Source organism: Plectropomus leopardus, chromosome 9 (assembly GCF_026936395.1).
Source record: "Plectropomus leopardus strain MGB_pleo_1.0 chromosome 9, ASM2693639v1, whole genome shotgun sequence".
Taxonomy (NCBI): domain Eukaryota; kingdom Metazoa; phylum Chordata; class Actinopteri; order Perciformes; family Serranidae; genus Plectropomus; species Plectropomus leopardus.
In genome coordinates this window covers 23,877,771-23,892,217 of record NC_142184.1, presented here as the reverse complement: position 1 = coordinate 23,892,217, position 14,447 = coordinate 23,877,771, and the positions used below count along the sequence as shown (strand labels likewise).

The window sequence follows — 14,447 nt, the reverse complement described above, 5'->3', positions numbered from 1 at the left end:
ACACATACACACACACACACACACACACACGGAATTTCTGCTCAGCCATGGCTCCCTGGTAGATGCTCAAAGCGGCTGTTGTCAGAGCGAATTAAATCTGCACTCGCTCGCTGCTTTTTCCTCCTGACCTTGCCTGCCTCCGGTTGGGTTTTCAATATTTTATTCAGGATTCCTGCGCTGTCTCCCCATGGCTACATCGGATGGACTAGACGGCTGTCTGCAACGAGGCAGATCTCAAAGTGACCCGAACATACTCACCGAACCGGGCATCGATTTGGCTCATGGCACAGGTAAGATACACGCGTCATTGTCTGGATATTTATTTACTATATGTGCGAGTGTTTTTTTTTTTTCTTTTTTGTTTCCGCTTGTTTGGCGATGCGATTTTTTTTCAGAAAGCATCCTCGCTTTGCTTGCCCGGTGGGATATCTGAACGCCGAGGGATAATTAGCGCATATGCTTCCAACGTTGGACATAAAATACATACTGTAACAGTGAATCGCGAAGCTGCAAATTGGAAATTAATGTGCCATATCAGCGTCTCTGAATGGCTGCATGCCCCTCCAGATTTGCGCGTTATAAAGACGCCTGTAGCCCATTGGGCTGTTGTGGCTGCAAGTAGTATTTAGGAATCAGCGTGTAGGCCGTTTAATATGATATTAGCGCGTGCAACATTTACAGTATGCATTCTCCATGATGCCAGGCTTCTCCAATGAGCGCGTATATTTATCGTCACAAAATCTGCATGCATGTTTGGTCCACGATGCGAGGCTGAGCGTATTTTTGTCCTTTCTAAGCCACCATTACACTTCGTTATTCCAGAGACATGTGGGCTTTTTGGCTTTGCATTTTCCAAAGGCACATGCACATATTCTCCCGTATCCTATAGCTGTGACCCTGTATTGACAGCTCTGTCATCCCCACCCCCTTCCCTCTTTCCCATACTGAAATGATCACTGTTGTGATCAATGACCAGCCGTCCACGTGATGCAGGCGGTGGGTGGAAATATCCCCAATTCAGCACAGCCATGCACTCACAAACGGTCGATTCACCAAATTCATGCAGGTGTGCTTTCCAACATGGAGTCCTTGTTTATCTCCCTGTGCTCCCTGTTAGTTATCCCTGTGCATATGGAGTAATGAACTGATCTTTCATTACTAAGAGGAGAACACCAGGGAGCAGTCATGTTCTGCACGTCTCTGATGAACTCCTGTAAACACACCTCATGTGCTTCTTGTCTTTGCTGTGAGTTCTTCTTGAATATACGTAGCTTCAGTGCAAGTACATGGTGTGATTTTTATGTAAGTGAGGCTATTTATGGTCATATTGTGTGGGCCTGGAAAGAGTCATTGCCTGAACTCCCACGCTTGGTGAGTTTTACGCACATGAAGAGTGCTTGACTGGATGATTCAGAAAAAAACTGTGTCATTCACCTTTCAACTGTTCACTAATGAGGTTTTTCGCATCTCTCAAGTCACACCTGTCGGCAATCATCAACTGCCCATAGCACATTTTTAATGGACTCTGGCTGTATTCAACCCTCCTATGGATGATTTAATTCACACGTATGAGGATGTGATAATGTCACACTGGGTCTGTGACACACCTGAATAAACAACACAGCAGCCATTGCTAGTGATGAGAGCCACCAGGAGAATATCAGCCTCTAAACGCTGGAATATGCACAACTGCTTCACTGTCAAAGATGTGAATGCAGTTGTCAATACACTGCAAGGACAATGTCAGTGTCTGGTGACCTAAAGTACACATCGTCCACCCCCCACCCCCTCCCCGTGTGTGTGGATCATCGCTGCGCCAGCGTCTGGGACACCAGTCTTTGCCAAAGGATTACTTTGGCGAAGACTGCCTTTTTCCCCCAACACAGTGGCCCTTGCAGCTGCAGAGGCTGACACTGTATTCATCCACTTACTCAACACTGGGGAGGAGAGTCAATAGAGACAGCAGCCACAGTTGCCTATCACAGAGAATCCTCACAGTGTTTTCTCTTGAATGAAGGTGCAGAACAAGTCCTACTTTTCATTAAGTGCGCTGAGAAACATTTCAAAGCATTTTAGGCTCAACTTTGATAGTGTTTCCTCTTATTGTTGCTATAATCTTTTTATTCTGGGAGGTTGTCGGGTGCAAACTGAATTGAGACATCCTCTTTGAGCTGCTGATTCATATTTCACAACTATTTAGGAACATAAGTCCACTAACAGGAGCAGTAGCATAAAAAACTTGTTTAGTCAGTTTGTTCAGACAAGGACCCTTTAGATTCTCCTGCTAATAAAATGTCACTCTCACTCAAACATCCACTTAGTCATTGCAGAATGTCGACAAAGGTAATGGTGTGGAGAGGACACCTTGAAGCTTTGCGGACAGGGAGCGTGTCCAAGCAGGGCTGTGCCCTGTGGCTTTATTCCACCAAGTAATTCTTCTGTCCTATAGAAAAGATGTACACAGATAGAGGGGCACTGCTGAAAAAGAGTAAGGCAGGAACTTTGGAAAGAGCTACATCAGACACCAACAAGGAAAGAGTAGACTGGGAATATCATTAATAATTCAGTATATTATACACAAATACGCAGCAGATAAAACTGCAACTAACAATCCCTTGACCATTTGTTGACCCGTTTAAGCTTTTTTTTAAAAATACAACTGATATTTTATTCTAGGTTGTCATAAAAGAATAAAACATGTTCATCACAAGTGGCCAGAGTCAAAGAGGATGTCTTCAGATTGCTTGTTTTGTCTGACCAACACTTTGAAACCAAAAAATATTTAATGCCTAATGATAGGAAAGCAGCTTGTCCTCCTCTTCGAGAAGCAGGAACTAACAAATGTTTGGCATTTTTGCTCCCTAAATTATGAATTGAAAAATAATTGATCAAAGTTAGTGTGAATAGACTTTTGTTTATTGAGTATTTCATTAATCTACTAGTCATTTCACCGTTACTTCAGGTGCAAATGACCATCAAGTTTTTTGGGGAAAACCCCGCCTAACAAAAATGCTGTAATAATTCACAAATATGGATGGGAATCAAGAACAGGTTTCGGTTGAGAACTTATTCCAAATTGTTGGATTCATTGGAAACGTACACCTCCAAGCTTATTGGTTTCTTTTATCACCAATGGCATGTTTGTTGACAGTTGCACAGTGCAAAACTATCGCATCAAATTCATGCATCTGCACTGCTGGAAACTTGTAACAAGGAGTCATAGCAGAGAGGAAGGATTGGTCAAAGCAGTGGTTTAGTGGTAGTTGATGAAGTGGGAAGATGGGTTGGTTAACAAAGAGGAAGTGGGTACTCATATATATTTCAATGGATTTTTGGCTGTTAGTGGGTATACCATAAATGCTCAGAAATATAGGTGGGTATACCTATGTATAATGGAGGGTCCACCTCTGGTCCAAAATCTGGCTTCATTTCATGCAGAAAGATGACAGCAGTGCTGCTTGCAATGTCTGTAAAATAATCATTCTAATTAAGGATGGAAACGCTAGCATAATGCTAAAGTATCTTTCTATGCAACATAGGCTTGACTTCCAGGAATGCTATGTATTCGACACTTTATGCACGAGTGCCACTGCATCCCAACAGAGCAGCACACCTGTTACTGAGGGTTAATATCCTGTTACGATAACATTAGCGCCATGCAGGCATACTTAGCAGGTTTTTTTCTTTTACCAAGAAAACCTAACTGCATAACAAATGCTGAACAAATATTTTCTCATTTCATCCATTTAGATGACTGTTTCTACGCCTGTTCAGACTCAGACATAATAAAACAGAATCAATAGAGAATTGTTAAAGAATCTGACTGATAAGCAGAATCGATATTGATATTGGTATAGAAATTCCCATCCCTGTTCATGAACGAAATTGCTTTTCCCTTGCCGTCCATCTTGCGAAGTTGGAGCACAGGGTAAGTGAAAGATTGGTGTGCCTAGAGCTCACAGGAATTCGACTCTTGCTCAAGGCGACTTCAGCATGGCAGATCTCAGCTCACATGGTGTCTTAAACCCACGAACAGTTGTACTCAATTGTTTGGTTACAGGATGGTGTCTCTTACCAGAGCCCACTGATCAGAGATCTTTCAGGCTTTGTCCTTTGCCGTTCTGACTGATACCTGGATAATCCTCTCAGACCTGACATAAGAAGGATCTCTGAGGACTGCAGATATAAGTGGTGCCCCCCTAATGAACGCAAAGATGCATCAAACCCTGTGGAAGCTGATATTGAGCCGTGACGATGACTCACCCCAAACCAGAGCAATTTCTTGTACATAATACCTCCCTTATGCTCAGGACGTGATGAGTAAATATGGGAAATTCTGAGTCAACGGGTCTTATATAATGTGCTCCCCATTTATCAACGCTTTGTTTAAAATGAAGAAGTAAGAATGGATGCAAAATTGTTCTAGTGCCACAGAAATTGCTTGCATAACAGTGATGTACAAAACACAAGCTGTTTTTTAGATTTAAATGGTTCAGCTGTAGCTCAGGCGGTAGGTTGTCTACTAATCGAAAGATGAGCATTGGACAATATACTGAACGCCAAATTACTCTTGGTGGCTCTACCATCAGTGTGCGATTTCTAACCCTTAAAATCCTGAGGAGGTGGTTTGACTTCTTTCAAAAACATGAGTAGAAAGCAATGAGCAAAATAAGACATGGTCCGGAAATTAGTAGGATATTGGTTTTAAATAAAAGGAACAAGAACATTACCTGAAAATAAGCACACACACAAAAAAAGACAAGAAAATGACCCAAAAACTTAAAAAGTAATGTATACATTTCTTTTCTGTAACTTAATTTTAAATATATGGTTATGATAATTCTATATATACATTTCTGGACATTTTTCCCAAGAATTTATAACTTGTTGTTTTTTTAATCCAATTTTCATTTCTTGCCAAGCTATCTCATTGTCTTTTTTCCAATTTGCTCAGGGTTCAAGGGTTGAATTGCTTGTGTAAGGCATCTCATCACAGCACAAGAAAACTGATGTCAATCCAGGTTTCAAGCGGTTAACTAAGTAGCAGGTGGCCCCTAGGTAGCCTAGGCCAACAGTGTTTGAGTGGGTGTGTGAATGGATGAATGTGACATGTAGTGTTAAAGCGGTGTGGTCAGAAGACCAGAAAGGTGCTAAGTGCAAGTCCATTTACCATGAGGTGCTGTAGCATGAAATGAAAATATAGATGTGCATATTTAGGTGTTCATAAGTTATCACAAGAAAGCAAATAAGCCTATTTCCCAAAGTAACTTTTTGTAATGTTCTATCCATTTTTTAAAATTATTTTTAACCTCCTCTACAGTCTAGAGACGGCGTGAACTCCTTGCATTCAGCCGTGGATCATTTGTGCTAAGTGGATAAAACAACAGTGACTGAGAGGTGTGAAGTTTTTATGTCTAAGGAATAGTGGAAGAAGTGAGAATCAGACAGTAGAAATAATTCCTAGATTACTCTCAGTCTGACATCACTTTATATGTTTGGCCAGATTATCAGTATTACAGTATTACCAGCAAAAAATACATCTTAACACACATAACACACTCAACATAGATAACAAAGGAATGAAAAGTAAATAGCTGTGTTATTAGCATGGAACATGTTAGAGATTTTAAATATAATCACAAAAGCTGAAACAGTTTGTTGATCAATCAGTCAGTTGAAAGAAAACTAACTGATAACTATTTTGATAACTGATAAATGGATTAATTTTTTAAAAGAAAAATTAGCAAAAATGTACGGGTTCCAGCTTCTCTAATGTCAGAAGCTGCAGTTTTTCCGATTTTATACCGCTGTAAATGTAACATCTTTAGGTTCAGGACTGTTGGATGGACCAAACAACATGTGGACTCGAGGAAGTTGTTGCGGTCAGGGCTGGACTGAGCACATTCAGTACCAAAGGCAAGATTTCACTAGTGCCCTCCTTCCCAAAGATAAAACAATAACTTTAAATAACAAACAGTAAGAATATATTGTGTGCCAATTTTCAAATTTTGTCTTATTGTCTTTGTACTGCACCCTGGATGAGTTTTGTAGTTTTTTTTTTCTTACTCCAATGCTCTACACATACACTACACACCACCATTACTGTTGCGTATGTTGCTTACAGGAAGTCTAATTTTATAGACCAAATGGTGAAGGAAATAAGCAGATTAATTTATACTTAAAATAATCGTTAGCTGCAGGCCTCATTCTCAGTGAATTTTGGGTGACTAACAAGTGAATTTCCATCTCCTTTTGTGTTTTTTTTTTAATTTTCTTTTAGCTGTCATCAAGGAGAACACATCAAAACAAAAGCACAATCTAACAGTCTCTAGATAGATTTTTATCTTGATTTAGTTTTCAGAAGAAGCACCTTCACCTCCATGATGCCCAGCCTCATTAAGCTCTTACTTCCAATTTTCAGTAGTGGAGCCGTAATCCACGCCAGCATCACGACTCATTCGTCATGGTTATCCTTAAGGGACTGTGAGTCAGTCAAGGCCACCTGTTAGTAGTAGCCACTGGAGAGCTATTACTTTCTCTCCTGCCTGATGCTCTGGAGGTCTCCACAGAGGCCAAGGAGAAACACTCAGCCAGCGAAAGTCTGAGAGCAGCTTCCTGCTCGTCTAACAAAGTATCTGCTCTCACCATCATGAAATAGTAATTGTTTTTATTATTAATTGATGTAGTTGAGACTGTGGGAAGCAAAGCACTGTATAAAGCCAACACTTTCAGACAGCGATACATATTCGTCAGTGCGTGTCTGCAGGAATTGACTCAGATATTGTTTACTGTCCTTGGTAAGAGATGTATGAATAAAAAAAAATCTACATTATTTCATAATGTAGTCACCTATATAAAATCTGAACAAATGATTTGAAAAACATTTTTCTATACAGAGCAGGGAGATTCAGTAAATGGTTTAATAATAATGATATGACTCATGCTGTGGCCTTCACAGTCATCAGACCTTTTCAGAGCCATGTGTTGAACATTGTCTCCTCTCGGGGGGAATATCTGCTGGAGGAAAGGTGTTCATCCCGCAGATTGAATTTTTAAAGAATCTGTGCCAAAGAGAATTTACTAATTTTTTTTAAATGTTATTTTTCTTTAATTTCTCACTCAGCGGATTATTGATATTGTGAAGTTTCTGGCAATTCAAGTGGAAAATTGTCTAATAAACAGTAAAAAAAATAAGTTGGGAGGGCTAATCAATTGCATTAAATACTTGACAATCAAAGCACTTCATCACATTGATAGAAAATAAATATTGCCATGAAGCAGACCTGTTCATTTGCAACACTGCTCATAATCACAGATATTAACAGAATATCTCTTGTAGAAATTGCATAACTTTACTGGCTGACAAATCTCTTCATCTTTCTCTCTAGAAAGGGGCTGCACTTAGTTTTTTTTTCCCATCCATTTAAAAAAATACAATTTAGCCTGTAAAATGTCAGCAAATTGTGGGAATATCACAACAACTTCACAATTTATCATATAATGGGCCTCATGCAGGAAGCAATATAGTAACATTTCCTCTTATTTTTGTTTGTATCAACAATTTGCTCTTATTTTGTTAGCACTCAATTATTTATGGGATTCAGTCATGTTTTCTTGTTTTTGCTCTTCTCTTGTGCAAGATGATTTTTACAGTGTGGCATCAGTACATTTACTAAAATAACAGATCTGCTGACATGGCAAATGTTTTGACATTGCTGGGTTTCTGATTTTCCTGTAACAGCAGTACACACTGAAAAATCTAATTTACTTAAAGTTTATTTAACAGTACATCAATTCCACCATTGCTGAAGTTCTTCTTGCAGCCCTTTTTTTTGGTTGCATCTTTACAGTTCTTGTGCATGTGCCAGAGTCTTTGCACACGGCACACTACCTGCCCTTGTGTGGTGTTCAGGGGGCATTACCTATGCTAATATTTGACTTATGATCAAGTGGGATTCATCGTCATCAACAGAAAATCAGCCAATACTTACATTTCAGAGGCTGGATCCAGCAAATGTTTGGGCTTTTTGCTTTGTCTCGTTTCTCCTCTCTGTAACATAACTGCGTGTTGTACCAACTGTACTGTCACATTGTGGATCCACAACCAAAGTGGATGAATGGGGATAAGCTGCCTCTGGACGCCTTGTTGAGCTCTGCTCTCTGTGGACGCCTTCACTGTCTTTCAGCCGCCCATGAAAATGGAGCACAAAAATGACGACAAAAACAAAAAGCCCTAAATCATGCCCGCTCCCTGTGGATGCGAGAGCAGATTAGGCATTTGACAGTGTTTGAGCCATGTGTTGCTGTGGCTGTTGTTTGCGTGCCTGCGTGATTTTTTGGCGTGTGCATCCAAGTGTGCGTTGATCTGCAGGAGAACTGGCAGGTCTGTGCAGACTCATGCAATGAATACGATCACAAAATCACAACCGAAATATGCTAGAACGAGAGAGTCAGGCAGTTGAACAGACAGCCCTTGGAGAACAGAATGAAGACCCGAGCAGCCCTCTACACCTGTCAGAGACCCCGGCGTAACGTCACTGTAAAGGAGCTATTTAGCCTCTAAAGGCTGAGGTTAAGTGGAGTTCAGGAAGTAGCATGCACTATGCTGTGAAGGGTAAAGAGCTAACAAAGTAAATTCCTCTGGGCATCTAGTCCATAGACAACTGGAGACTTTTCTTTTTGGAGGAGAGGAGAAGAAAATGACAGGGGAGTGAATTAGTGAGGAGAGGAGAGGAGAGGCGAGGGAAACAGAGCAAAGAGAGGGATTAGAATGAGTTAGGAGGCAGCCTTTGTTGAAAAAAAGCCAAGAAGTTGTCTTGATGACTAAAAATAATGGCCATGGCCATGTTGAGATGATGGATAGTCTACAGGAGACCGTTAACAAAGAGGCGGTGGCTCTGAAAAGTCTCTGCATGAGCTCCAGTACTGGACCAATGTGTCCATGGATCCCTTATATATTAAAATACATTTTTTACCCTATCCATATGATTTTTCCTCTGGCATTTTTTCTCATTTACTCACCCTTATTTATTCTGTTTTTTTGAATTTCAATTTTATTTTTAGATTGATTTATTCACACCAATAAATGTATGAGAATCGTCTCGCAGAGAGTTGAAAGCTGCCTTCTTAAGATGGATCAGTGGTCATGGGGAGCATTATGATTGAATTTATCAAGTTCAGTTATTGTAAGTTGTGAGTTGCTCTGGGAAGTCTTTGTGCATTCAGTGAAGCTCTGTCGTCTGAGATTTATATTACTGATCTGCTGAAAAACACAGCCAGAAAGTTTAACAGGATAAAAACAAAAAATAATTCAAAACGGGCATTTTCTTGTAGGACTGCAGTTAGTTATTACCTCATCATTAATAGTCTGTCATTATTATGATTATTATCATTATTTTTAAATCAAATGATCAATTGCTCAGTTAGTGACACCTAACAAAAGAGAAGAAAATGGCCTTAAATTTCTCATGATGACTTTTCAAATATGGTTGTTTTGTAGTTCAAAACTGAAAGATGTTAAACTCACAGCCATACACATTTGAAAACTTTAATTCTTTGATTATTAAATGAGTATAACCATTATTTATTGACCTTAATACCAGGAAAGTCATATTCCTGTTTTCACTAGAATGAACATTTCATTTTTTTTTCTTAGTTTACCCAGCCCCTATACATTGGCTAAAGCTGCAATCGCTGATTTTCTTTGGCTTGTTATAGCCAAATATTCACTCTCCTTATCCCAGAAGTTCTGTTTTTGTGCTCCACCAACTCTTGTCTGTCTATTTAGAAAATCAGATATCATGATGTTTTTGACCAAACTCCTCAATACTGATATTGTAATGATATTGTAGAGTTGACTATTGATGCTTTCACAAAATATTTACACAGTGATATTTTTGATATAATCATCAGTAATGTGGATATAATGTCTAAGAGGGTAAAGACAAATAATAAATATAGCTAGTTGCACCCTTTAAAACCAGGAAAAGATGTATGATATTACAGTACCCCAGTATGTAATCTCATGATATCAATATAATATTGGCATACCAGCCCCATAGGTAGTGTACAGCGGGGTTTTTAGAGGATTTGTATATCGCTAAAAAAGCTACATGTTGCTGTTCACAACAATGCCATGAGAGCAGGGAGAGGGAACCAAAACAGTAAACTAGCCAACTATAAAACAAAAAAAAAGAGCTGAAAGGTGCTGTAGGGCTCCAGCTGTATAACAATGAAGAAAAATAATACTATTCCAGTCAATAAGTTTTTAACATCCACAGCAGTCCCAGTGTCTCTCTCTTTTTCACACACACACACACACACACACACACACACACACACACACAGAGAGACACTCGCAAATCGATGTATTGTATCTTCGCACCTGCTCATAGCCGCTGCGTCCCTCTCTCGTAACGAACCTGCCAGATCCAGTCAGAGATAGATGAGGAGGGCAGAGGGGAGTCCCCGGCCCCATCACAGATAAACGCTTCTGTCTGGGACGGAGAAACATAGGGGACAGACAGGAAGGAGGCATAAATTAGGGATGGCATGAGAAAGAAAGAAAAGGAACCAGAGCTCATGTATCTTAAGCAGGTGAGGAAGATGATGAGGCAGACTGACAGACTTTAAACCACCCCAGAGATGAGAGAAAGTGGTGTGAGGCTTTCCACAGAGTGACTGTTTGAGAGGCACTTACACTACAGTATTATTGAACATCTCCACCAGGGCCTCTCAGGAGATGGTAAATTAAATACATAGCCAGATCAGATAACTATACTCGAAGTAATACAGTCATAAAAAGGAAATGAATCGAAGCTTTTCATTGTGTTTTTGTTGGACTGACTGTGAGAGGGAGTGAAGAGAGTGGAGGGTTAGAGATTTTTTACTGTTTTTCTTCTTCTCTTTTCTCATATTTTGAAATGTATTTGTGTAGGGAAAAGTACACAGTATCTTGCAAAGATAAATACCACAACTTTTAAAGGCATTTTGAGTTTTGTGGTCAAGGAATTTTATATATTGATCCCAGAAAACATCTGTCCAAAAGAGAAGGTAATTCTGGTTCTGGATGCCTATTAATCATCATTTTACATGATTACTGATTGTTATTGCCTCAAAGAGTACCCCGGGATGACTTTTTTTCTGTAGGCCAAACCAAAAGCTAATGTTATTCTAGTTCCCTCACCGAAAAGCCTATAGATTTTTTTTCTTGTATTATAGCAGAAAATAAGCTCTGTGGTAACCAAACATCTATGATACTTACACATTTTGTTTAGCAAGATAATCTTCACAATTAACACCACCTTCAGGATTTTCAGCAAGCCTAATGCAATCGCCAGAAGTAAAAAGCTATTGCTAAGCTAAAATGACCTACACTATGGTTTGCTACTGCTTTGAGGCTGTAAAGCTGTGTTTGGCACAGTGTGACGTGATGACATTCTGTTGTCTCATGTAGCCACTTTTTGCAAGTCTTTGACACAAAGAGCTTCAAAGTATTTGGCTGTGTTATTTACTGACTTATTTTATGTTGTAGAAAAAATCTTGAAATTGTCTTCAGCTTGTGTTAGCCACAGACCTTATTTAAGGCTTCTAACCAAAATAAAATGACTTTGAGACAAGGGAACAAAAGGTGCTGAAATGGTGAAAACAGTTTTTGAGGGCAATAATGTGGAACATTTTTACAAAAGATTTTGGAGACTCAAGCAAAATGGTGTAAAGGAAATGTATTGCAGTGGGGTGCTAATAGGGATTGATGTTGGACTTGAGTTTTTCTTGTATTGTAGCAGAGTGACTTTCAGCACCATGGACAGCAGCAGCCTTTGCACTGCAGCGGGCTGCTGAAGCGAGCAGAGCCGTGTTCTGTGTGCTGATAAGTCTGTCCTGGATCACAGATTCTCCGACTCAGCCGAGCTCTTGATCTGCTGGGAAAGGACCCGGCAATTTATTTTTTTTTTCTTGCCGATGACACATTAATGAGGGAAGCACATTGTGCAGATCCAGGCACAAACTCCATTTAATTTAATCATCCCATACATCCATGTAAGCCAAAAGCTCAAATCTAATCCCATTAAAACTATTAGAACTGTGGCCAAGCCTGTAGTACAGAGTTTGTGGTCATTACTGATGAGTGAGTGGCTTCTAGCAACTTCTCTATCAACACCGATCCATCATATGGCTCAAAACTTTTGGACTATCAGATAATGTCGTTCTTATTTTTTTGTCATGGCAGCATCCTGCTGGCACTGAGGGACTGCAGCCAAGCTTGTGTGGTCACACAAGTGAATGTGTTTGTGTAAATGGGCAAAATCTTTTGTGGACACTTTTCCTGTCTGCCATCCGTCCCAGACAGCTCTCACAACATAAGACTGAAGGACTGACTCATTTTTGCTCCACACCAAAACACATTTTCAGAACAGCAAAACAGCAACATTTTTTTTCTTCTGTTGACAGGCAAGAGACGCAGAATCTAGATCTGGATCTACTTGTAGGTTTTTATAATTCATTTGGATGCATAAGGATGAAGGTTTCGTTTTCTATCGTTTCAACATTGGAGGGGACACAAACATGAAACGAAGGTTTGGACGTCCCTCGCCAGGACATTTTGAATCTCAAACTTCCTGCATTCTAGAGATTTTTTATGCACAAATGTATTTTCTAAATCAGTTTATGGTATGACAATGTCTTGTAATTTTGTCATTGTAAACATTGCTTTCATGTTTTTACCTCCAAAAAAATCTACAGCTATGCATAAAAGCAATACTTTTCTCTAAGAAATGTTGCCTAAAATCAATGTCAGAGCAAAATCTTATCTTGAATGAAGTCCATCGCATGAACAATAGTCACATGTACACACACCACATTTCTGATCTCTCAATAAAACCATCAGGCAGCGTATTTGTTTGACCCCATGTCCTCGGAATGTCTTCTGTGATATACATGAGATGGCTATCAACATGGTTATTACATGCTATAATGACTAATATGGCCATGCTTGTAATGCCTGGCCTGTTTAAATATGACCGTATGTCCATGACAAATGAGGTTACTGGACAGTTAGCGCACTGACTCGTGCATGTAGTGTCTGGTGTCACAAAATGAGCTATTGGCCACTGTTCACCCTGGCTGGGCATGATGTGTTTGTGATCCAGCACAGGGGATAAACACAGCTTTTCGGACAATAACACGGTGAAAATGTGGGAGCAGCAGCTTTGCACACACCGCTGAACGCTTAGGCTCCCTGTCTTTAGCTCCAACTGCTGGTGCATCAAGTTTTTAATAGGCCCATGTTGTCAGAAGCTCGCACAGTTGAGGGAATCCAAATGCGAGTGGCATACTTGCCATGGGAACTTGTTTGGAGATTACAGCACTAACAGTGGTGATTTATACCGTTCCTCTGTGCACCTCCCATTGTCTTTCCTGCCTGGAGACTGTGATGTGCTCTCCTCCCTGCAGAGCGGTGGGAGCCCGGTGGAACTCAGCTATCAGCTCCTGTATCAAGTATAGACACAAAAACATGTACACACACTTATGTAGTCGCACAGATTGTGGGTGCAGTGAATATTTACACTCATGCTCTCCCTCTCCTTCTCATGCACACACTCCGTATGCTTTATATAAATGTTTCAGGCGCTGACCTAAATCAGTGGAAATAACAAGAACAAATTACACACCATTGCTCACCCACCTGACTCTAATACTGGAGTCTATGACTGGCCTCATTGATGGAAAACGCCCCCTCATTGAGGACACCCTGCTAACTCACCTGAACATAAATTTTGAAAGTACCAGCTGCTTCCAGGAAGCAGCATTTAATGTTATCTTGAGGAAATAAAAAAGGCTGAGTAAGTAGTTCAGGGTATTGTTCAAAGACGCTTGAACATCCTGTTGATAGACTTGTTGGCTGCTGCGGGATTGAAGCTGTGACCTTTTTGTTGCTGGGGAAGTCTTTCAAAACACAAGGCCACCTGCCACTTTTTAGTTGTCAGGGCCTAAAAGTGTAACTTTATAATTAAACCATCTCTCTGACGAGGAGAATCTTTTGCAAGCAGCACTTTTGGAGATATAAAAAGAGCTGAATGAGTCAATATGAATCTTGCAGTTTGTTAGATTAATGTGATAGGCTGCAAGAACAGCCCAAAGAGTGAACCAAGACTTCCATTACCTGATTGGAAGGAGCTTTTTGATGGAACAGGATGAGATTTCTTATAATGGGAACGCAGCCCAAAACATAACCATAGACTGGAAGTCTTCCTGGAAGACAACTGAGGTCTTCTTCTTTCTTTGGTGATTGTTGTTGGGGGAGCAGGTTGGAATGACATTTTCTAAGGCTCACCCCATTGTGTGGGTGACAGGAAAAATACTTTTAGCAGGAACATTTTTGGTCTACTGGGTGCATGTGATGGCTGCAGAGAGGCTTTTGCAATTGGTCAAAAATAGTCTGTTATTTT

The 14,447-nt window shown here is 40.1% G+C and overlaps 1 protein-coding gene across 3 annotated transcripts in view; it reads left to right on the top strand.

Moving 5' to 3' along the window:
• Positions 1–14,447, top strand: part of phactr3a (phosphatase and actin regulator 3a) — a 43,194-nt gene that overhangs the window by 3,398 nt on the left and 25,349 nt on the right. For all 3 annotated transcript variants that reach the window (XM_088082289.1, XM_042491282.2, XM_042491280.2), the window contains exon 2: positions 168–290. In XM_088082289.1, the coding sequence (XP_087938415.1) occupies positions 188–290 (103 nt within the window). In that variant the 5' untranslated portion in view covers positions 168–187. The remainder of the gene's footprint in view (positions 1–167; positions 291–14,447) is intronic.